Raw genomic sequence first — 25248 nt, 5'->3', positions numbered from 1 at the left:
TAATTCTGTCTCATATGATCTGTGTTTTATTTCCTCTTGCCTCTTCAGGGACTTCACTTTCTAATAATCATTTTCTCCTATATTTTCTACCACTCTCCTTCTATATGGTATTTGAACACATTTTAGTCTTTCCTATCTCAAATAATATCCCTTTTTAATTCTATATCTTCCAGCTATGACTGTCTCTTTTTTCTTCATTTATAACGTCCATCCCCTGCCAGTCCCAGAATAGCACTTTTCACCTAGCCATTGGGGGAAACAATTTTTGTATTATAACAAAAACAACAACAGCAAAAATGATGTCATACATCGTTTCAAAACACACCATTTTATTACATGGACATATCAATGTAGTTCATCATATCATGTTCCACTTCTAAACCATTGTGTGTGTATACATACATATACACACATAAGTACATATACATACATATACACATAAACATATACATGTTTTTATATGCCCAAGGAGAGTCCACTTTTGTTCTTTTATGCTTATGATAACTCCACTTGTTTGTAGCTAGTCCACACCACACCACCACACCAGTTTCACATATTTTTTCTAATTTAATATTACATTACTTTTTCCAAGAGTAGGCTCATAATAAAACTATAGCATAGTCACTTAAAAATTCTAGTTCACATTCAATATATTGTCAAAATTAAATTTTCAAGCACTTGAACAATGTCCTCCTAATATTCCCCACTTACCTCAAAAAGAATCACTACATATTCCAAGTAAATAATTCTCAACTTAACCCTGAAATCATTGGGTTGAAATAATTACATTTAAAGATTGATCCATATTTGGTTAAACATACACTGTGGATATTTGAATAATTGTAATAATAACATTTCTTTTTAACTCTATGTCAAAGCAGTGATAAACCTACTTTTGTCCTTTAGAGTATAATTTCATAAATTAGTTCAAAAGGCATTACAACATCTTACTGATGTATTATAATTCTGTATTGTATAAATATGTCTACCAGAGAAATGCCACTGAAAATTAGAGTCAGTGCTTACTCTTTCATTATAAAACTATATCCTTGCATAAATTCGGTACAACCGTATACACAAAAACATCTTCATCATATAATTGAGATTTCATTGACAAATATCATGCCTAGTTGTGGCATCAAATGAATAGTGTTGGTGTTGACTCACTATTTTGCATTTATGGACATCTTTTGTAATCTACTAAATAATGAAGTTATCCAAATGAAATAAGAGACATTATGAAACAACCAGAGTCCAGTTATTTCTGTTGAATAGATACAGGCAGAGTTTTTCATGAGTTGATTTAAATAGGCTAAATGATCATGTTGCCGTAAAGTAAAAAACCTTCAAATATTTATTATTTCAAATTATTATTAAGTTTTGCTTATGAATGATAACATATGTTCATACTGGATATTATGTATTCCAATTTACCTATGGTTCAATAAGTAACTCATAAAAAACAACTTAAAATTGATCCGTTTGGGGGAGAAAAAAGTAGACAGTACAGTGAGGATTATCTTAAAATATTCAATTTCTTTATATGTTGCCAAAGACTATATTTTCATAAATATTTCCAAAGCTATGCTATTTTCTTGCTTATAAGTATTGTCATTGGTTGCTATTTTAACATTCCATTATGGAATGGAGGGATTGAATCTAGCTAGAAAAACTTAAACCTTTCTTTTCATTTCATTCTACAGAGAACTCTTTCAGATTCTTTGGATCTATGCTTTCTTATATATGACTGCCTATATTATTTCATGTGATTTGTAGAAGAAAAGGAAGCAAAACAAATTTAAATTAAATTTAAATTAAATTATAGTGAAGCTAATTATAACTTCGTTTTGGGGTGTACATCATCTGCTGATTTGCATCATTTAATTGAACTGTAAGGTGTTTGAAATATCAGTATCATTAATCATTATAGGCCATCATGTCTTTACTTATAAATATGGAAGTATGTAATTTGAAGTCATGTTACATAAATACTATAATCACAGTAAAGTAGCCAAATAATTAAGTAACTTATCTTTATACTACACTACCCAAATTACTCAGTTCCCTAAATATCACCACAATGATATTTACACAAAACAGACCTAATAAAAAGAAGAAAAATGGGCAAATTTAGTGGAAATTAAATATGTGATTTTGTGGGCATAAAAAAGCCTTGAGCCTTCTCACATTTGTGGAGTTGAATCTTAAAAATACCCCCACAGCATCACAGTTTCTTTCTACTACGTATTTACATTCATGTATGCTATAAATATATGCTGTATACATTTTCTATATTTACAGTCTATATACACACATACATACACATACCTGATTCTTAAGCTCATTCATGAACATGCAGGTCAACCTGCACGGTATGGTCAAAACATGTTTATTTTTCTTAAATGATATTTACTTGCAACTTTTCATTCTTGTGCAAAAATGCAAAAATATTATGCAGATTAATATTTTCTCTCTAAAAAAATCTCTTTTTTATGCTTTAGATTTTTGGTCATTTACAAATAAATTATGAAATATAGTTCATTAACAAATTGAAAATAATTACAATGTTTTTATAACAAGGAATTACTGAGGTTTTGAATTATGGCATTCTTGAAGCCATCTGTCTTTCAAAACAAAGACATCAGTAAGTTAGTTATTTCTTAATATTTGCACTTTTGAATTACTCATATGAAATATGTCATTATAAATCTAATGCTCATGCTAGTCAATATGAATTTTATTTCTGTTTTATTTTTGCTTCTTTTTATTGAAAAGTCTTGTTTAGAACAATCTGGAAAGTCTCTTGAAATTACTGTACTAGAACACTTCTGGAAACTGTTTTATCCCATAAAAAAAAGCTGAAGAAATAAGTGAGGCAAAATTGAGGAAGAATAATTTTAGTAGATGCTCAGGAGTGTTAAAAGAAATACAAGAACTGTTTTAATCTTATCTCCTAGTCCTTTGGTATCTACTTGCCTCATGAAATCCTAAAAAAAAAAGGGTTCAGTTCTTTGAAACATTGATTATACTCTTCCATTAAATATTAGTTGTGGTCCTCCATTGCTCATGTTGTCTGTTATTTCCTGTTAGAAAAATAACAAATAAATTAAAATTCACTTTCAGAGTAATGGTTAATGGGTTTACAAAACAGAAATTTCAATCTATTAAAAAAACTTGCTGAGTTATGGGGAAGGACAAGGATTGATATTGTTGTTGAATCAGAGGAAATGAAATTTCATGGCATCTTGGAGCACATGAAAGTGCTAAAATGTGTCTGTTAGGCCGAAGTCTTCTGCCCACAACAACCATTCATTTTCTCCCCACTTCCCTGAGTTTTCTCTTTCTTTCCTCAACTCTATTTTGGAAGGATCTCCCCTAGGAGGAAGAAGATGGTTAAGTGTTCAAGTGTTTCAAATGCATAGGCTCCTCTGCTGATCATGTCAACAAAGTACCAATACATTCTAGGAACTACCTTTATTCTATAGAAAAACATATGGCCTTTTTGTTAAGAACTGAAAAAGGCACACAAGGGGGTCATTGCTCACCTGTAACTATGAATTGCTAAAAAATCATAGTAGGAAAGATTGTCATGATACTATCACTTATATGGTAAAAAACAAAACAGTGGTGTCTCTTAACATGCTTTTAAGGAATCAATTACTAAAAAGTTAATAAGGAAAACCACATGGGAAAGCAATGAAAATATAAATGCAAAGGATAAACTAACATAAAAGATTTCCACTGCAGCTACAGAATATGCACATTAATTTACAAAAACATTAATTTGATGCACTGAATTCATATGTTTGATTAAATATTATACCCTTCCCAACCAAAAAAAATGGTGATGGGATGTGAAGCCCATTCACCTGTATAATGGTTAGTGTACCATATTATAAATAATATATTGGTAAAATGACCTAAAAACAGATTGGCAGCATCTTTCCATGCTTGAACAAGCCTATTTGCAAAAGAACAGTAAGGAATAATTCAAATGAAAATTATTTCTCAATTATCTCATTTCTTTCGATTTCTATCTTGCTCTGGAGAATCTGCTAGAGATGCACATGGTGAAAGTCTCCTAGACGTATAGTGAAACTCTGAAAATACATTCGTGTTATGGGCTGGGGTTAGGATTGTAGTTAAGAAAACAGATCTGAGGCTTTATTCAAGAACTCACCTTTGGTAGTAAAATAAATAGAAATCATTCCCCCCAAAATTACCTTCGGCAAAATTTACTAGTACATCTTTTCCTATTCCTCATACTAGGAAAAAAAAAAAAAAAACCAAAAAACAATATTCTAATAGATTTCTAGAAACAAGAACCTTGGGTGACTTTTCTTCTTTTATGAAGGCTTTACATCTAAAAAACTACTTAAAATCTATAACAAGCTAATCTAGTGTATTAACATTTTATTGCAGGATTTTAAAAAAGCAATTTTTAAAAAAATTGTACAAAATTTAAAATAAAAATTCTTAACTGAATTTACCCTAGCATGGACACAGTAAAATCACAGGAAAAAGGAAATCACAGAAAATATTTCATAGGAAATAACAGTGAAAATTAGTTTTGAAATTTGTGAGTCTCTTCAGTTTATTTGCAAATAGGCCTGTTTAATTTAACAAGAAGACTGTACTTTCTATTTGAGCAGGACCAAATGTGGGTATTTGCAAATGGACATACATTCTGTATTTCCAGTTAATCTGTTTAACCAAATGAAGAACAATTACTATATGTTTTCAGCAATTTGAAATATGGGAAATAAATTTAAAATGTATCACAGCAGATACTTTTACAAGAAGAAACATTCCCCCAGAATTTTTACTGATTTAGTGTCAAATGTTGGCTACCTGCTCATGCAATTTTGACATGAGGGAGATACATAGTTTGTCTTTATCCAGACACATCTATTATTAAAACCAAAACTTTGGTATATAAATGATGATATTGAGTTGGAATCATGAAATAGTAGAGAATAAAAGGAGTCATGGATCATCCAAACAGAAATGTGTTTGGATGCTTACAGGCAGGCTGAATATTTTAAATACTCAACCAAATTTCAAGCTGCAAGACTCTGCCATGTAGGTTATGTCAGCTCCTCAAAGTAAGCTCGCTCTTATGAAAGCAATACTTTGAGGAACAACATTTCAACATCAGTCCAGACTGATCTGTTGACATCATGGCTTTCTAGGAGAGGCAGTGTTTTCTGCAGCGACATTACAACATGGTAACTCCCTAGAAATCAGCGTACCTTGTAGGTAACTCTGGTGTCGGGGGCACCACCGGGCAGCTGGGCAAGTCGGTTATTTCAATAGCCCTCAATCTCTAATGTAAATATAACAATCATACAATAAATATTGCACAAACATATACACAAGAAAACTAAATCATAACGGTATAAAAATAAAGCACGAGTCACTATACAAATATATGATGATCATCTATTTTTAACAACCCATTTATTTAAATTACGAGACCTACTCTGTATACTATTCATTCTTTGTTGAAAGGCATGTATACATCTGTTTAAAATTGCTTTCTTGGGGCAATTTAAGAGCTTCTTCTCTCCTTATGTGTAAATATGGATTGTGCACAAAATGGAAACACAAACTACTTAAGTATTTTTTCCTTCAAAATAACATTCAAAGAAATGCAGTGTCTTGCTATTCTTACTCTAATCTGTGATTATGCACTTTTATTTTTGACTTACAGCACAATATAATGTGGCCATTATGTTAGTGAGTTTATTTTACAAATGTTTTGTTTTTTATTTACTAGATCCAGTAGCAGGAACTGAATTATGTGAAAAATGAAATATGTGCAAAATGTAGTAGAAACACAGACAGCTCACTACATCATTTGTCCTTTTATACAATTAATGTAACTTTCTGTTTGAATGGGTTTCATGAAACAATAATGCAAGGACTATTTTTTAAAATACAGGCAAAGTTATTCAAATGTGCATAAAGTTTAGATGAGAATTAAATGAAGTTTTACAAGGATTGTAACATCTGTACTGATAGACAAGACTTTTTGTCATTTTTATTAAAAAACCCCTTTATGCTTGAAGATCGAATTTACATAGTCAAATGCATCTACTTATAAGCACAAGGGATAAGCTAAAAAAGGGAATTCACGTGATTTCTAAAACTGGCATTATTGAGTGGAGAGCATATTTAGTTTATGTGTTTTTCTTCAGCATAATACATAAAAATCCATATTTATAAGGTATTCAATATTTTATAAAATGTTATTTTAGGAACTGTGTTTTTGAATAGACAGAGATGCTATAAAATTATGCTCAAAATAGGTGTACTATTCCAGTGAAGGATAGTCATAACAAATTTTCCATTCTTAATCTACTATGGCCAAATTTATAAAATCTGGCTCATCAAATTGTCATCTGAATTTGCATGTTGATTCACCTAGAGTGGACTACAATCTTCATCACATCATAGCAGTGGGAGGAAAAGGTACACAACTCACTTTCTCAGCCATCTCATGAGAATGATGCAGGGAGTGCTCCCTTTCTGAGAACATCCTCCTCTGTTCATAGCTGGCCAGTCGACAAGTGAGCCAGGAAGAGAGAGTGCAGCCACCAATTCCAATGCACGCAAGAGACATCGAGGCCAGGTGCAGAGGATACAAGGAAGAGGTCTTCTTCGTGACTGCCCGAAGGAACTGAAAATTCAGGATGCCCCCGATGAGTCCACAGATACAGCAGGCAGAAAAGAGGATCATCTAATAAGAAAAATAAAAGGAGGTGTTAACGTTGAGAAGGCAAAGCAGGTCAGAAGGCAGCATGTTCTGCTGCATGCCCAGGTTGGAAAATCTACAATAAAGAGAAGTTTTGCCCTGCCTTGGGGTGTGTGTGTGTGGGAGGGGGGTGTTCGAGCTGTGTGAATCCTCTCTTTCTCTCTCTCTCCAGTTTTCTTTCTAAATAAACTATATCTTCTAATCTGAAACAGAGAGAGAGAGAGAGAGAGAGAGAGAGAGAGAGAGAGACAGGGTTTGGGTGCTTCACAGAAGCTAAGATCTATTCCTCCAGCCAAGTTTCTGTTCAGTCTGACTCATTGTAGAGGGAATAGATCATAGTGCTTCAGAAATCAATGGTTAACTATATTAAAGAAAATGAATGATGATGAACTGATATGCAAATTAGGTACTGAACTCAGATTTTCTGACTCTAAATCCAGTTTCACTCTCTAATCCTCCCAAAATGTCTAAATGTCTTCTTATTATTGAATTGCCAGTTCTACTAACTTCAAATCTTTAGCCCTTCTACCCATATAAGTTTTGGGAATTTAGTTATTATTATATTTATTTATGTATGTATTTATTTTGAGTTGGAGTCTCACTCTGTCTCCCAGACTGGAGTGCAGTGGCCGCTCCCGGCTACCGCAGCCTCGACCTGCTGGGCTCCGGCGATCCTTCCGCCTCAGCCTTCCGAGTAGCCAGAATTACAGCTGCGCACTACCACGCCCGGCTAATTTTTTTTTTTTTTTTTTATTGTAGAGATGAGGTGTCGCCTGCCCAGGCGGGTCTCGAACCCGCGGGCTCAGGCAATCCACTCACCTCAGCCTCCCAAAGGCGCGGGATTACAGGCTGAGCCACCGAGCCCGGCTATTATTATTTTTTAATCACTAAGTATTTTATTTCTTGTGCATCTATATCTTCAGAGGGTAGCTTAGTGACTTCCTGTGACCTGGCCCAGTATCTGACACATCTTCTGTTACTCTGGGACTTCACAATGAAGAATACAGGATAAATATTTCAAAAACACCGTTTGTTCGTTTGGAGAAACACAAGATGTAGCTTTGCTTTTGATCCTACAGTTGGTTTGCTCTGGGTGTCTGTTAATAGAGCAAGGAGGTTATAATTAACTTAACTATCATAGGATCCCTGGCAAGATCAAGTGCAATATCTGTGTAGTAAATAGTCTATGAATATTTAATAAACTTAATTGACTATTCCACTAACTTTAATCATTTGATTTTGTTTGGCATCTGATCTAAATTCTTCTATTGGCTCTCATGATACTTTATGGTGTGATACTAATTTAATTTTGCAAACTTATTTCTGTCCTCTGAAACAATCTTTACTCCAATCTTCTCTCTTTTCTCTCAATACACCTGCACATTCCCACTTCAATGATATTTTTCATTTCTGGAAATAATTTTGATTCTTCTTTAAACTCCTGGATGGAAGGCACAAATTAAGTTCTAACTTTTTCAGAAAGCCTTCCTTGACTTTGCTGATCTCCTTTGCAATATTCCCCAGGGCAAACAGCTTTATAACTCACTTTAGCATTTACTTTTTCTTTACTAGATATTATTTGTTGTTGACGGTTGGTTGAGTTTAATACACTTCTTGAGCACCTAGCATCTCCTAGGACCCGAGCAAGGTAACTGCTGGCATTATGAATTAATTATTATTCCCCTTGAGTATATTAAAATCTTATAAAAGAGAAGATCCAACATTTCAACATGGCTTAGTAAATATTAAGAAGGATGAATGGGTTGCCCTAGGAGTAGGAAAGAGAATAATTTTGCCTAGCCAGAGTTGTTAGAGAAGACTTCCTTGAGAACTTGTCATTTTAGCTAAGTGCATGCAGTTCCCAGCAGAAGGCCCGATCATGGATGTATGAAATAGTACAATGAAAAGCATGGTGGGCAGAAAGAACCAGAAGTTCTTTCTTCAACTTAATTCTGCATTCCTTATTGTGTCTGTCTCCCAGTACCTATCATCATTGGCTGAAAACCCAATGATGGACCAATAAAATCTTTTTTATACTTGATTAAATATTATACTTACAATCGATTACTGAATAATAAAACCATTCCACCAAGTTGAAACTTGTAGCTCACAATTTCAAGTAGAATCAACCAGTTATACATTTTTAAGCACATTCAGATGGCATACAGTTTCTTGGGGATATGAGAAACCCCATATTTTTCCTGATGTTATTTTCATTAATTCTTTAAAGGCATGACATTTCATTAACATGTGTTGACAGAACATTCTCACCTAGGAATTAAATATTAAAATCTGTATCCAAGTTTATAATCACTATTTTCAAACATAACCAGGCTGGAGATTCTAGACTGAATGAATATTTGGAATGAAGAAATTTTTATAACATTGGATTAAAGGGTAGAGAATCTTGATGGCTAAATGCCATCTATGGGAATCTCAGTAAGTACAGAGATAGTACACCCTCTGATGGTAGGTACATCTACCACCTGGATGGTAGTTTCTAAAAAGTTCACATCTTAGGATTCTTTTCTTTGTAACTCATAAAAGAATTAGAAAGACAGAAAAGTAACACTATTGACTTTTGAAAAAAAATTATTTCTTCTTTTTCTCTTGTCTTTCATCCCTCCCTCTACCATCTGTCTCTTACTATCTCTCTCTTTCTCTCTCTCCCCCCTTCTTTCTTTTTTTCTTTCTCCTCCCTAGGAATTGTTTCTGCATAACCATAATGAGTCTTGGTAGAGGAAGAATGTAGAGAATGAACACCATGTCTAAAGAATGATAAGAGAATCATAGATAAAAACTACACACCAACACTAATAAACACACATTTTATCTCCCAAAGGTTTCCTATTTTCCTTTACGTAATTTTAAAACATTACATCTCACACATTTAAAGTAGTGAGGGGTTTATTTTTGTGTCACAATAGATATTTTAAAAAGGAGTGACTTTAAAAGGGTTCAAATGGAAATTACTGCACTGCTCCTCGTTTTCTACACTGCTCAGATAACTGGCCACTCCTTGGAAAACTCTTTTTAGGCTCAAAGACCACTTTCTAGGGTCCTTGTATACTATTAATTTTGTCAATTTGTAAAGGCCCACGAACTTTCCTATAGTACTCAGGAAAATAAACCATGCTTTTGCCTGATTCCAAACTTTCATAAAATGTCACGGAAGGTTGTAGAGAATCCACAATTCAGCATGCAGAAATTCTCCTCCTGCCAATATCAGAGTTAACTGGAAGTATGTTCTCTACCCTAGAAACCAACGATAGTACCACAAAACATCTGAAGACACTTAATGTGCAGTCACTGTAATAATATAAATCTTTGAGAATTAACTGTAACCGTAGCAACACAGCTATCTTGCTGCTTTGCAAAATTAGCTTTATGATCAAAGAAAGTCAATAATCTTTAGGCCCAGTTCCATATTTGACCAGTTAAATTTCTTATGCACTGAAGCTTTATCTTTTTTAGCTAACTGAAGGATTCAGGTGATTGTCTGAAAGTCTCTAATCTGAAAACTGTCCGCCACCGCAGTCATTAAATGTTGCATATTCACATATTCCAAATATTCTTCAGATTTTTTTTTTTGGTGGTGTTGTTGGTGGTGTTTTGTCATAGTCTCTTATAATCTTGATGGTTTTCTTTAAAAACTAGAAAGCCAAGATTTGTTAGTTTTCTTCTTATCCCAAATCAGTAACATTCAGTATATGAAAGTTGTCTACTCATAATTTCTGTTTTTGAGTTCTTACATTTCAAACACGTCAATGCACAATGCGAACAAGACAAAAACTTACGACAAGTCCCGATTTTTTTTTGGCGCACAATATTCCACAAATGCCACAGAGAAGAAACTGCAAAAAAAGAAAAAAAGAAAAATTATTCCATATTCCATATTCAAAAAACTCCTAGACTTAGCTTTAGTTCTCTTATGACACTTGCTCCAAGGGGGCTAGAAAGTTTTAAATTCCCATCAAAAGCTGGAAAGAAAATTATCTTATTATACATTAGTAAAGAAAAAGATGCAAATTCTACTAAAAAAATTTTTTTTTGCCTGGTTGATAGAGGTAATGGTGGACTTAAGCAACACTTGAATCAGTTTTTAGCACTAGGCGAAATTACAAAATAAATGAATATAGAGTTTTATTTCTCCTGTTTCTTTTCACTGTCTTCTTATCCCTCCCTACTTTCTCAGGGAAAAAAGTGGTGTGATACATTCATTCACACTAAGTAACTAGAATTCAATAGGTTATACTGCAGGAAAAAATTTAGCACAAATTAAAAGACAAAGCATCAGACAGGGAAATGTTTATCTATAGAGATATTCTCCCTACCTCTCAAACTTACAATGGCTAAATGCTTATTTCACTGGGAAGAGTGCCTTTGTCTGCATGTTAGAAGAGGACCAGGGATTGAGGTTATTTATGACATATGATTTCTTGTAAATAAAAACATTGGGGTTATAATTGCTTTGCAAAAGCAGTCACATAAAATTATCTACCAATGACAGACCATTAGACATCTTGGTTATCATAAAATGGTAAATAGTTTAATTTGAATAAAAACATTTAGGGCTATTTGAATTCACATTTGCACATACTTCTAAATTGAGATGAGTCATATATATAAAATAATAAATTATTTAGTAAGTAATAAGTCTACTAAAGGCCTTCAGATTTGTAAAAAAAAAACTGATTTGCAAAAAGTACGTGTTTCCATTTGATTGTTTAAAAATTTTCTTATCTCAAGTCAAAAATAAAATGTAACTGATTTAAATGAAGTATTTCATATCTAAATAGATTTTTTTTAAAGTGTCAAAATATTCTAGGGATTATTACTGGTAAGATGAATTTGAGAAGCACCAAGATAATTTGTTTAAAACTTAAACATAAGGAAATTTGCTGCAGGGAAAATTTTCCTATAAGGGAAGAAATGTTTATAAAGTAGGCAGTGGTTCTGTAAGACAGATTTGGGGAAAAAAATATATATATAAGAATTTGGCACATGATTCAGACGACTTTTCAAATTAATGGTGCAAATATCAGGATTATTTATTCAATAAATGGAATTAGAAATTTGTTAACCTTCCTTAATTCCATGCATCAAAATTGATATCAAATAGTTTGCATATTTAAATATATAAAAATTAAATGCATTAGAAGAAAACAGTTATTTAATTATATGTTTATAGTTTATATAATTTTAGAGAAGTGGGAAAATTCTTCTAAGTATAGCACCAAACTCACAGACCAACATAGAAAATACTTGTTAGTATTGATAGAGAAATTTGTACTTCTTATAGTAAAAAATACTGTAACTCTCAAAGGCAAAAAAATTACAATTATATCCAGAAAGTATATGATAGACAAAGGGGTTAACATACTCTAGAAACCAATCTCACAAAATATTTTTAGTACTATAAAATCATGAGAAGATTGAGACTTAGAACTTTATAAAATCTGAATACTTGCATAATTTTCAGAAGCCTTAAGTGATTTCACAATGCCCATTTTCCACCACCACAGTGTACTAAGTATAGTTGACGATGTCCTCCCATGAACTCTTTGTCACTGATCCCATCTCTCACATCCTTCAAGGCTGTACTCATGAAATTTCCGTTTGGATCAATTCTGTGCCTCTCAGTGCTTCAAGCTTCAGATCAAAGCCCAAGCATGTACATCTCTTAAGTTTCCCTGACTAGCCTGAATTCATCCTGAAACTCCACTCACCCAGAGGTCATTCTTGAAATAATTTGAAAGCAGTATTATTATATCTGTTTTGAAATCTATAGACATTGACATTATTTATTTAGAGTAAAGCCCAAGGGTGGGTCAGAAGCATAAGCAGAGTTCTTCATCCCAGTCACTTTGTTGGAACATATAGGTGGCAATGAAATGGTTACTTTCCATTGTCTCACTTTACTTGGATAGCGTTAAAAAATGGGAGTTAAGGCCTTGGAAGGGGAAAGGTGAGTAGTAAGGGAATCAAGCAATATCTGTCCACTTTCCCTCAAACCTAGAGTGTAAATTTTTTCCAACAGTTACTACTGTTAGAGTATCCAAAATCATATTCCTTAGGGGAAACCTGAAATCTGGAGAAAATAAGCACGTGCAATGGGAAGTCTATAAATTCATGGAGTTTCTCAGGAGGATCCAGAGGATCCTGGTTGAGTCTTAGTCATCACAATTTAAATAGAGGAGAAAAGACACCTCCAAAGTAGAGAAATGATTTTTTTATTTCATTGGTCATCTTTATTTACTGCAAGTCATAGTGCTAGGATGGATCTCAAAAGATTATTTAATTCAGCCTTGTACATTTACGTGTGTCAGATATGGGGAACTAGAGGTCAAGACAGATCAGTGACTTGCTCAAGATCATACATTAAGATCAGAAATTAGGCATATAATTTAGAGCTTTACTAAGTACCTAAATTAATTTTGGTCTAATAATTTGGTAAAGATGCTTTTTAAAAGGATTTTTTCAGTGCTAGTACAGTGCAGATTATACTATCAAATCCAATCAAAAGTGTTCAATGAACACTGCTCACTTGCAACAGTGCTCTTTGCTCTTGCTGTTGTTAATTTTTTATGTAATAAAAATAATTAGAAAATTAGTCAATTGTGCTATATTCTTAAATTAGATATATAAAGAAATGTTCTATGATATTTCAAAGTATTTTCTTTGCTTAACATAACTTTATCCAGGATGTAAAGCACTTGTCTACATTATGCAAATTATTAAGCAAATAAACAAATTAGCTACAGAAATTAAGCTGATAGCTCACCCTATCTATCTAGTTATCTATCCACTTAAACAATTTTACATTGGAAATTTTGTTCTGAGAAGATGTGTTATTTAAGTCCAAGGAGGGTTATTTGCTTTGTTCTTATCATAAAGGAATATACATTTAGCAATCCAATGATAGGGCAGAAAGTACTACTATGAAGTAAAACTAGCTAGTATTCCAACTGAAATTCAATTGATTCCAATTTAAATCATATTCAAGAGATAGCTAAGATTGTGACTTATCTGATGAAATGAAGATATTATGAAGATAGGACTCAATATTTTGAGTGAATTTTCTTTATGGAAGGCTCTGGGAGATTTCTGCTTTTGTTTAGGACATTAAAAGATACAAAAATGTCATTCCCACCCTAACAATAAGAAAAAAATGAAAAACTACAAAATAACTTTTCTAGAGCCCATTGAAGTCAAAGATTCAGGGCAATAAAATAACCTCAATTCAAAGAAGGACAGCTTTCTCCAGGGAAAGTCTGACAGAAACTATCACCTGTTGCAGAGCATGAGAAGAAAAGACAATAGTCATATAAATGGTGTGTAGGGGGTGGGCATGGGGTAGGGAATGCAAAGCCCTGTTTCTTGCTTCAAGCTTCTCTTTCATGGAACAAAGGCCATAAGTTCCTGGCAGAAGAGTAGCAAAACTTGTCATTTCCAGGGTCTGTGCAAATATAGATGGCTACCATAACTGGAGGAAAAGTAGAAGAAACATTTCTTTACACAGATGGAAAGGCAGGAATACATCTTAGGACTAACATCCTATGCTTATACTGAATAGAAGTCATCAACTATTAGAGAAGAGGCAAGAACCTCCTGTTCAAGACCCATCACAAATACAAGGCTGAGTCTGGCTGTCACATGGAGAAGGGAACAGAATACTGAGAAAGTCCCTACCCTGAGACCAGTACATGGAGCCTTCCTACGCTGAGACTGGTCTAGAACAAAAAAGAACCTTTTCCTTCACCTCCACCTGCTCTTCACTATGAGCCTCACAGGTGGAAGTAACAAGTACGCCAATGAAGTGGAGGCAAGAGCATGAAAGCAGACTTCCTCCACTTTGATGGAGGTGAGCAGGGATTCAAGCTGAGGGTGTGGCACTCACACTGAAAAATTTTCAGCTCCTCAGTTTCTACTAGGAGCACAAGGCAGCCACACCCACCACTAGAGGAATTTGAAGAGTATGTAGCACCAAAGATGATCACAGAAACCACGACAATTAATTCCTCACTAGAATGACTTCATCACTTATACTAAAAGCCTAAATGAAGATATTAAGATAAAATACTTATACAATTCTGAAAATAAAAACTTTTAAACTTTGAGCTTTACATCCAGCCAAACTCTTATTCTAACAAGAGATTGCAAGAAAGGCATATTCATTTGGCCAAGGATATGGTGGTAGACTAAAATATGGCTCTTCAAAGATATTCATGTTCTAATCCCCAGAACCCATGAATGTTATCTTCTATGGCAAAAAAAAAAAAGTCTTTGCTGATTTAATTAAATTAAAGTTCTTGAAATGAGGAGATTATAGTGGATTATCCAGGGACAACTTAGATGTAGTAACCTGATTCTATAAGAGGGAAATAAAAGAAAGAGACAGTAGGCTATGTGCTGACAGAAACAAAAAGGCAGAGGGAAGGTATTTGAAGATGCTGCACTGCTGGCTTTGAAGAGGGTCAGGGTAGGCTCAAGACAAAGGGTATAGTAACCTCTGTAAGTTAGAGAGGACAAAGAAGTTGATTCTCTCTGGAGCCTCCAGAAGAAATGCAGCCCTGAAGACTCATTTTAGATTTCTGGCCTCCAGAATATGAGAGAATACATTTCTTTTTTTTTTAGGCCACTTAGTTTGTCATAATTTATTATAAAAAGCAACAGAAAACTAATATAATCTCCAAAGCATTATTTCACATAAAATTTGAAAAGAATTACTAGAAGTTATTCTTCAGGACAACACAGAAGAAGACATGAGAGAAGAAAGAAATATAGTAGTAAAAGCCACAATAAAGTGAAACAGTAAATGTTTGACATGGAATAGGAGTAAATGAAAAAATTGAAAAAATAGTGTAAATTGAAAAAAATCTATTTAGGATGAATATTCCAAGTGATTTTGGCACGAAATACAATGTGTTGGAGTAAAGATACAAGCAAAATTTATAAAATTTCTGTATTGTTTAGCAGAATAAAGATATACTAATCAGCTCTCGGCATTGATAGAAAAGTAGAATTTTTAATATGTGCATTCATTATATAAGTAAGGCCAGAAAAATAAAGAATACAATAACAACAGTCAAGATAAAACCAATAGATAATAAAAAAAGCTAAAGTGAAATTATGCAATAAGTTGATGTAAATACTTGTAATAATGTAAGCAATCAGACTAAATGTGAGTATGTTCAGTTTTCTTAAGAGGAAAAATAGAGATCAGAAAAGGATTTTGTTAAAAGTTCATCGAAATCAATGAAAACCTTTTCATTCCTTACTGGTGGTCTCTCTCTCTCTCTCTCTCTCTCTCTCTCTCTCTCTCTCTCTCTCTCTATATATATATATATATATATATATATGTTAGGCATATATATATATATATATGTTGGGAACTCAGCAATATATATATATTTCTTTCGACTAACCTAGGTGATAGTTGATGAGTTCCCAACTAGTATTCTTTTCTGTACAAGACAGTTTATTTTGAGAAAGAGAGGTTAACAGGCTGTTGTAGGCATTCCTGGTTAGAATTATACAATGGAAAATTTTGGAACCATGACTGTTACCATGGAAGCAGATATAAGCTGTGGTCCTGTCAACTCTCCAGGAGAGAAGGCAAGGTTAGACTGATTATAAGATTATATTTTATAGAATTATAAAGATGGTAGTCCGATCTTGTTTTAAGACATTTTATGAAAAAATTTCCATATAACATTTAACTAATTCAGATGAAATAATTTTCACTAGAATTCTCTAGCCATTACAGCAAATATACTCATTAGAAAATAGAAACAGCACTACCTTTTTTCTCTCAAGATAAAAAGCTGAACCACACATTGAATTTAATAGTGATACATATAAGGATATATATAAATTTCATAAAAATTAGTCAGTTTCTTTAAAATGATTAGTAGAGAAATATTATTAAGAAAACACACAACAAATGTTAGATGTTAAAAAACTGACCAGAAATAATCTAACTCTGGCTAAATAATATATATTTTTTAACCCGGATTAAAGGTTATATGACTTGTTTTGCTACAACTAGTCCTTGACTATTTTTACTCTTCTTAGATCACTTTTTAGTTAAGGAATGATGACTCTGGAAGCTCTTAAAAGGATTATTTTGTAGTTTAACACATACAATGCACATGAAAAATAATTCACATTTTTTCTGAAAACTATACTGATGTGATCGTGTTTTTCTTACATCATACCCTGGCTAGACTTGTCAGACTGTCTTCTTTGCCCTAGACTTATAAGACTGCCTTCTTTGTCACAGGCTTCCTAACATTTGAGATCCCATATTCCTAATTATTTCTGCATAAGTTATCTCCATAAAATGGGAAAAGTTTATCAAGAAAAGTCTGCCTGAAGACAGTGGCTCTCAAACTTACTGCATACAAACTTTTAAAATTCCTGATCCTTAACCAATTAAAAATTATAATCTCCAGGATAGGACTCAGGCATCCGCATCTTTAAATCTTTCCAGGCAATTCCAGTGTACAATCAAAGTACAGAACCACTGCCCTAAAAATCACATGCAGGGAATTCACCAGTGCTTTGCCAGCAGACCTACTCACTTTAGAACTATTTACTAAAACACTAAAGTTCCTCTTAATTAGTGTCAGTGAGATGTGGATGGATATGAAGGCCAGATAAAGTGCTCATCAAGTGAAAAACACAAAGTCCATGTTCATAGATAAGGTCAAAGAGTGAGAGTTGTTTAGTCTCTAACGGCTCTTAGAAAAAGAGATCATTATTTTATCATCCATTATTTTATTCCACCTAGTGCCTTTCATTATTGTTAATAGATTTTTTTCCTTAAATCTTTTTCCTAAGTTTTTCTAAACTTCATTCAAATTTTTTTTTTTGCTTTAGTTAACTAGAATATAATTGGGCATGATACATTATTATCTGGAGGAAACGGACTAATTTTTTTATTGAGAATTGAAAAAATAGGCATTAAAAAGACACCCATACAAATAATCACCATTGTAGGAAAATCTTGGAAAATAAATTGAGATTAAACAAGATCAACAGTAAGAAAACAAACAACTGAATTAAAATATGGGCAAACACCTGCACAACTGAGAAAGAAGATATACAGATGGCAATACAAGAAAGAAAATTAGTCAACATATTTGCATAAGCATACAGAAAGATAGTCAACATTATTAGTCATTAACAAATTACACATTTAAATAACAGTGAAATGTCAGCATAAACCTATTAGAATGGTCAATGAAACAAAACAAAACAGAATAAAACTGATGATACAACAGGCTGGTGATGTGGAGCAGCAGAAATTTTCATTTGTTGGATATAGGAATGGAAAATGGTGTAGCTACTTGGGGATGTGACATGGTAATTTCTTACAAAGCTAAATATAGTCTTCCCATGTGATCCAACAATTATGCCTTTAGGTATTTATCCCACTAACTTGAAATGCTATACAACTTTATTTATCATTGACAAAAATTGAAAGCAAGGAAGATGTCTTTTAGTAGATGAACGCAAAATTTGTGGTATATCCATGCAATTCAATACTATTCTCTGATTTTAAAAAAGGTAGATATCAAGACACTAAAATTTAAAGGTATATTGCTAAATAAGAAAGGCTACTCTGAGAAGTTTGAGTACTATATGATTACAATTATATAACTCTCTGGAAAAAGTAAACAATAGAGACAGTAAAAAAAAAATAGTTGCCAGGGTTTGAGGAAAGGAAAGAGGGATGAATAGGTAAAGTAGGGGGATAGTTTTAAGGCACTGAAACTATTCTGTATGATATTATAATTGTGGATATCTGATACTAGTATTTTTTCAAAATATATAAAAATTTACAGCATGAAAAACCTTAACCTCGACCTGCTGGGCTCCGGCAATCCTTCTGCCTCAGACTTCCAAGTAGCTGGAACTATAGGCGCGCACTACCACGTCCGGCTAATTTTTGATTTATTGTAGAGACGAGGTCTCGCCAAGTTGCCCAGGCGGGTCTCGAACCAGTGGGCTCAGGCAATTCACTCACCTCGGCCTCCCAAAGCACGGGATTACAGGCTGAGCCACCGAGCATGGCCTTAAGCAAACTTTTTAAAAATATTAAAAATTAAAAATATAGTGGGTGAGGGAATCCTAGGATAGAATGCAGAATGTAACCAAACAATTAAACCATAATAAAGTATATAAGACAATTTCACTGAAAGGGATCAGAAAGAAGATACTGGCTTAAGTAACTAGAAATTAGTTGAATCTATAAAACAGGGAAACACAAAGAGACAACTGTACAAGAGCACTATATTCTATTTGACAAAGTTGTTTCCTACAGGATTACTGGTTAACAATTTTGATACCACTGTATGTGTATATTGAAACTGAATAATTAAACAAATGTGTGGAAGATGGCGGGAGTCAGATTTCTTACTGTTGGAATGAGAGTTCATAGACAAGCAAGGGGAAGAGGCTGGTCCACATGGTAAGGAATCAGGGTTGTGGATATCAGTATTCAGCATTTTAAAACTTAATATAGATGCAGATGGTTAAATATAGAAATATTTATAGATATGTCTGCATACATGTTAGTATAGACTCATATATATCCTGGATCTCTTAGGTGACAGGGTGTAGAAAGAACTCCACTCCAGTATCAATGAGCATACCTATCACAGAGATTTTGGTTTCTAATGCTATTCTTCAATAAAAGGAGCCATACATCCTTGGAGAAATGACTGATTTTTGAACTGGGGCGGGAAATATACAGGGTGAGTCTGGAGTATGCAAACAAACAAAAAAACGAAAACCAACATTGATTGAGATTTTTCAAAGTTTCAAAGAAGCCAATTGAAACTGGAACAATATGAGCAACAAGATAAATGAAGTAGCATTGGATTATGACCAATGTATACAATAAATATCCATGAGATCACATTGTTACAAATGAATGGTTGAATAAATTGATAAATGAGAAGAGAAAAATCACCTATGCAGAAAAATTTCAAATATTTTTTGGAGATATTTTGCTTGCAAAGTAATGGAGCACAGCTTCCCACTCCCTAACAGTGAGTCACACATAATGATTTCCTTCCAAAGAGTACCATATGGAAAGGGGGGAATGAATAACATTAGGGTGGAGAGACTGAACACTACCCCAGTCAGATTATGAAGGTCAATACCAGCAGTGATCGGTCATGTTGATTGCGTATATCCTTTATATGATGTGATGAAAATGACAAGGATGCCCACTAACACCACTTGTTTTAAACATTGAAATGGAGCTACTAGACAACACAATTTGACCATAGAAATTGGAGGTAGCTGGGCTTGTGGCTCAGCCTGTAATCCCGCGTCTTTGGGAAGCTGAAGTGAGTGGATTGCCTGAGTCCGCGGGTTCGAGACCCGCCTGGGCAACTTGGTCAGACCTCATCTCTACAATAAATCAAAAAATCAGCCAGGCGTGGTAGTGCATGACTGTAATTCTGACTACTGGGAAGGCTGAGGCGGAAGGATCACCGGAGCCCAGCAGGTCGAGGCTGCGGTGGCCGGGAGCGGCCACTGTACTCCAGTCTGGGCGGCAGAGTGAGACTCCAACTCAAAAAAAAGAAAAAGAAATTGGAGGGATTAAAATTGAAAGGTGGAGGTGAAACTATCATTGTTTGCAGACAATATGATTGATAGATGAATTCCCAAGAGAATAACTCTAAAATTTTCTATAAAAATAAGGGAATTTAGAAAAGAAGCAAGACACAAATTAATATATGATGATTAATAATATTCATGTACACAAATAATATCCCATTGGAAGTTGTAATGGAAAAAATCTCATTTTTAATAAAAAGCATAAAATTCCTAAGAACAAATTGTATAATGTAAGTATAAGTCAATAAGGAGAAAACTTAAAAAAAACACAAATGAAGAATATTATAGTAGATTTGCATAAATAAGAAAAATATATAATATGATTGCTATGGTTTGAATCTTTGTGAATGCGATTAGGGACCATATAAAAGAGGCTCGAAAAAGTTTGTCCATACCTTCAGCCATCTGAAGACAGCTAGAAGGTGCCATTTTTTGGTTGTTGTTGGAGTCTCACTCTGTCTCCCAGGCTGGAGTGCAGTGGCACGCTCACGGCCCCCACAACCTCGACCTGCTGGGCTCAGGCAATCCTTCCGCCTCAGCCTTCCAAATAGCTGAAACTACAGGTGTGCGCTACCACGCCCAGCTTATTTTTTGATTTATTGTAGAGAGGAGGTCTCACCAAGTTGCCCAGACTAGTCTCAAACCCCTGAGTTCTCAACTCAGCCTCTCAAAATGATGGGATTACAGGATTGAGCCACTGAGCCCCTCAAAGCTGCCATTTTTGAAGCCAAGAGTGAATGAACTCTCATCAGACACCGAATTTATTGGTGGACTTGATCTTGGACTTCCCAGCTTCCAGCACTGTGAGCAATACAGTTGTGCTGTTTATAAGTTACCCAGTTTAAGGTATTTTGTTATAGATGTCTGAATGAATTAAGAAAATGATCTCATCTAGGAGGCGTTAACATCAAAAGTATGCTAATAGTTTTAAGCAAATTTAATTTAACATAATCAAATAAAAACACCAAAATGATTCTTTTTTTAAATTAGAAAGTTGGTTCTAAAATTAATATGAAAGAAGAAATATTTTTCAGAGGAAATATCAGGGAAACTCTGGAAAAGATGAGCATTGAGATTGAATGTAACACTAGATATCAAAAATCTCAATAATTAAACATGCAGTATTTACATATGAGTAGAAAAAGTGAACAAAGAAATAGAATAGAATTATAAAATCTAAAAACAGACAAAATATACTTAATAAAATGGCAGCTTTAAACATTTATGAAAAGATATACTATTTTACAAATGGTGTTTCTACATCTGGGTATCTATCTAGACAAAAAAGAATGAAATTTGATCCATATTTTCTACAGTATTAGGGTAATAACCTAATAGACTAAGAATTTTAGTTAAAACTTAAAACCATAAAAATACTAGAAGAAAATAGAATTTGTTTATGACTTTGAAGTGATGAAGACCTTTTACGTATGATTAATAATCTATAAAATAAAAGCCTAATTAATACTTTTTCTAAAAGCAATAAATTTTTTTAAGCCTACTCACTAAAAATTATCATAAGCAAGTTCAAAATGACAAGCTGAGGAAATGTTTACATCTACAAAAAAAACTATTTTCCTTAATGTGAATTGAACCCCTAAAAATTAATAAGAAAAAAATAAGCTAATATACAAATATAGGCAAAGAATATGATGAGACACGTCCCTGAAATACAAATGACTTCTAAATAAAAGTATGATCAATCTCATCTATAATGAGATCAATGTAATTTCAAATTAACTCAAAGATGTTTTTTCACCTTTCAGAGTTGCAGAAATCCTGATTCTGTTTTATGTTTGATAATCTTGCCAAGGATGTGAAGAACCAGTCACACATTGCTTGTAGAAAGATAAATTGATACAACCTCTCCTTAGAGGAATTTGGCAATAATTATCAAAAGTATACATATATGCTTCTGTATATATACAAAATCATATATAAATATATATATATATACACACTCCTCTTTTACCTCAGCAGTCTTACATACAGAATCTGTCCAACAGTTTTGGGGAAGCATGCAAACTGATATATGTACCCAATTATTTATCTTAGCATTGTTAGTAACAGCACAAGAGGAGCACTCTCAAATGTCAGTCAGTAGAGAACTGATTAAGTACAGTGGAATTACCTACACCTAATAAAAATATTTGAAAAAGGTCACTATATGCTGCTATCAAAAGTTCTCCAACATATATAGTTACATGAAAAAAGCAAGGCTTTAATTCGTGTATGTAATGTACTCCATTTTATGTAGAAAGATAAGAAATATGTAATAGTCTACATACGAATTTGTTCATACTTGTGTAAAGTAACTAGAAAAACACATAAAAAAACCAAGTGACTGTGATTACCTATGTTGGAGGGGTGGTGGCAACCTCACGAAAGGGACTGAACTTTTCATTGAATACTTTAACTTTTCTTTATTTTTGAGCCATGTACAGGTGTTGTTTATCCAAAAAGTTAAATAAGTGGAATCTTATTTGCTTAATGGAAAATTATTATGTGGGTGTTAGAAAAACTAAGCCCATCAAGATTCATCCCTACTAGATCCATGCTGCCTGTGAGTATTTAAAAAATACTAATAAAAACTCTCCAATCTGTACATTTTCAGAATGTGCAATTGAAAGGGAGGGGTGGCTCATAATTTGGGAGTCAAGGAGTTATGTTAGTGTTTCTTCAATCATAACACTAAGGTCATTATCTTGCCTGCCTATTTACAAGACTGGTTTTGCAGATTGAATTGAACTCAGAACCTACTAGGGTCAAACCTTTCAGGCACGAATCCCAAAGTGCCACAGAGTGGTTTACAAGAATTGAGTACAGTCTTTCTTGAAATAAATGGAGCCTATCATGGAAAATTGGGTTGAAGGCTGAATGAGGTTTTTTTTCTCAGTTAAATATAACAAAGTATAAACTACACATATTAAAGTATCTGCGGCCTCATCTACAATGAACAGTATGTTTCATCTTTACTTAGAAAGGATTTGTAGTTTCACACATCCATAATAGTTGCTGAAATAAAGTTTTGATTTTGCAAAGCATTTTGCTAGTCTCTCAATCCTCTCAAAAAAGGTGGGGAGGGGGTTAAAAAAGAGAATTCTGTGATGGGCAAGTTCATGAAGAAAAGAAATTGTGGGTCAAAGAAACTGGTTCAAACCTCACATGAAACTCCATACACAAAAATGGAATTTGATGTGTTTTTTTCATTTGCCATTACTGACATTGGTAGGGTGACAAATCATCTATTTGTTATATTCAGCTTTGCCATAGCTCCTCCAACAAACCTATGCTGTTGAAATAAAATTTCTAGGTGACATAATAGAACTTCAAACTGCATTAATGAACTAGTAGATGGATGTATAAGTATTTATAGTATGCACGGGGAAGTGCAGGGATTCATCAATTTCAGCCAATTCTAATACACATTACTAAGTGCAATTAATCTTTTTACTGAATAAAATCCAGTTTAACTTAAACTTTTGGAAACACTCATGATTATTTGTAATAGATTAATTCTCTTCTAATGGTAGCATTAGAAAATAATTTGAAGGGGTTGACCTAAGTGTCATACTTAGAGTTTCAGGAGGTTCCTTTTCCATCCTTAGGTGCTCTCAAGATGTTGATACAAATAGGCTTTTCTACACAAAAGTCACTGAAAAAGACAGTACCTTGGCACTGAGTGATGATTGCCAAAAGATTTTTATTTAGAGGTAAAAAGTAATTTCCCAAACTAAAAAAGGTGTCTCTTACTTATGTGAGACAGAAAATTGGGAAAGTTGCCTGTGAGTGTATATTTCAGTGGTTGATTCACTTTTCCTTAGAGTACCAGATCTGGCCTCAGAAAAGACATGGAATACTTTTTATTCTTTCGTGAAACTAGAAGCTGGACAGTTACAACACTTTCATCCGAATGCTGACTATTGACTGGATCACTGTTCTGGGTGATTATATAGTTCAATCCCTTCTTTAATCCTCTCTTTAGGCTTGATGTACACACTATCCTAATCCCACCTCAAAAATTGCTTTTGGAGGAAATGTAGATACTTTTATTTCAGTCAAGATTAAATATTTCAGAACAACAAAAATATATCAGAAAAAGTGTCAAGATGTTTAAAATGTCCAAATACATACTTTAAAAATAGACTCAAGTGCTTTGCTGCTTTGTGGTTCTTTCACCCTATCTGGTACTATACCTCACAAGTCATGCCCCTCTGAAGGCACAACTTCTGAAGGAGGAGGACCACCTCACTTTCCAATGATAAGCAATGGCTGTTCTTAGAAGGACAATGACTACAGTTAGGCTGCTTCCATCATTTTTGTGTATTATTTCTGGAGGAAAAGAGATTGCTGTCACTGGGAGAGTCCCCTAAGAGGAACTTCATCAAGCCTTGGGATATATACCACATTAATGATAATCATGACCTTATGTACCCTGCTTGAAGTCCTTTGTAAAATCTGAAAGTGGAGCGATCTCTCTCCATTTGAGGACATATGCTTTACAATAATCCCATCACACCTGCATCCATTCAGTTCTAAGCAACAAGAGTCCTCCAGTACTCTTGAGATTGAGGCAGCATACAAAATCTGCCCATACTATCTGTCTATTTCTTCTCCACGGGTAAACTTTGAGAATCCACTTTTGGCCTTCTTGACAACTGGACTCACTTTAGTCCAAATGACCTGAGTTACAAAGCATCAACAAGAAATGTTCAAATAATGATTTCCGCAGACCATTTTTATCAGAATGGCATGGGGACGCATGTCAGAAACGCAGCTTCTTATAAAAGTACCAAATGAAGCAGCAGTGGACATCTAATATTAGACCTCAACGTCTCTCTAAGCTTACATGA

At 33.8% G+C, this 25248-nt stretch overlaps 1 protein-coding gene across 1 annotated transcript in view; it reads right to left on the bottom strand.

Moving 5' to 3' along the window:
* Positions 1-1540: 1540 nt before the first annotated feature.
* Positions 1541-25248, bottom strand: part of TMEM196 (transmembrane protein 196) — a 56526-nt gene continuing 32818 nt past the window's right edge. Inside the window, exons 2-4 of the mRNA XM_008071163.1 lie at positions 10555-10611; positions 6488-6742; positions 1541-3083 (exon numbers count right to left, since the gene is read on the bottom strand). Of these exons, the coding sequence (XP_008069354.1) occupies positions 3024-3083; positions 6488-6742; positions 10555-10611 (372 nt within the window). The 3' untranslated portion in view covers positions 1541-3023. The remainder of the gene's footprint in view (positions 3084-6487; positions 6743-10554; positions 10612-25248) is intronic.

This window comes from Carlito syrichta, unplaced genomic scaffold, assembly GCF_000164805.1.
Source record: "Carlito syrichta isolate Samal-C Ts95f unplaced genomic scaffold, Tarsius_syrichta-2.0.1 Scaffold314134, whole genome shotgun sequence".
NCBI lineage: Eukaryota > Metazoa > Chordata > Mammalia > Primates > Tarsiidae > Carlito > Carlito syrichta.
The sequence above is the reverse complement of the archived record's forward strand: the minus strand, read 5'-3'. Positions and strand labels throughout refer to the sequence as shown.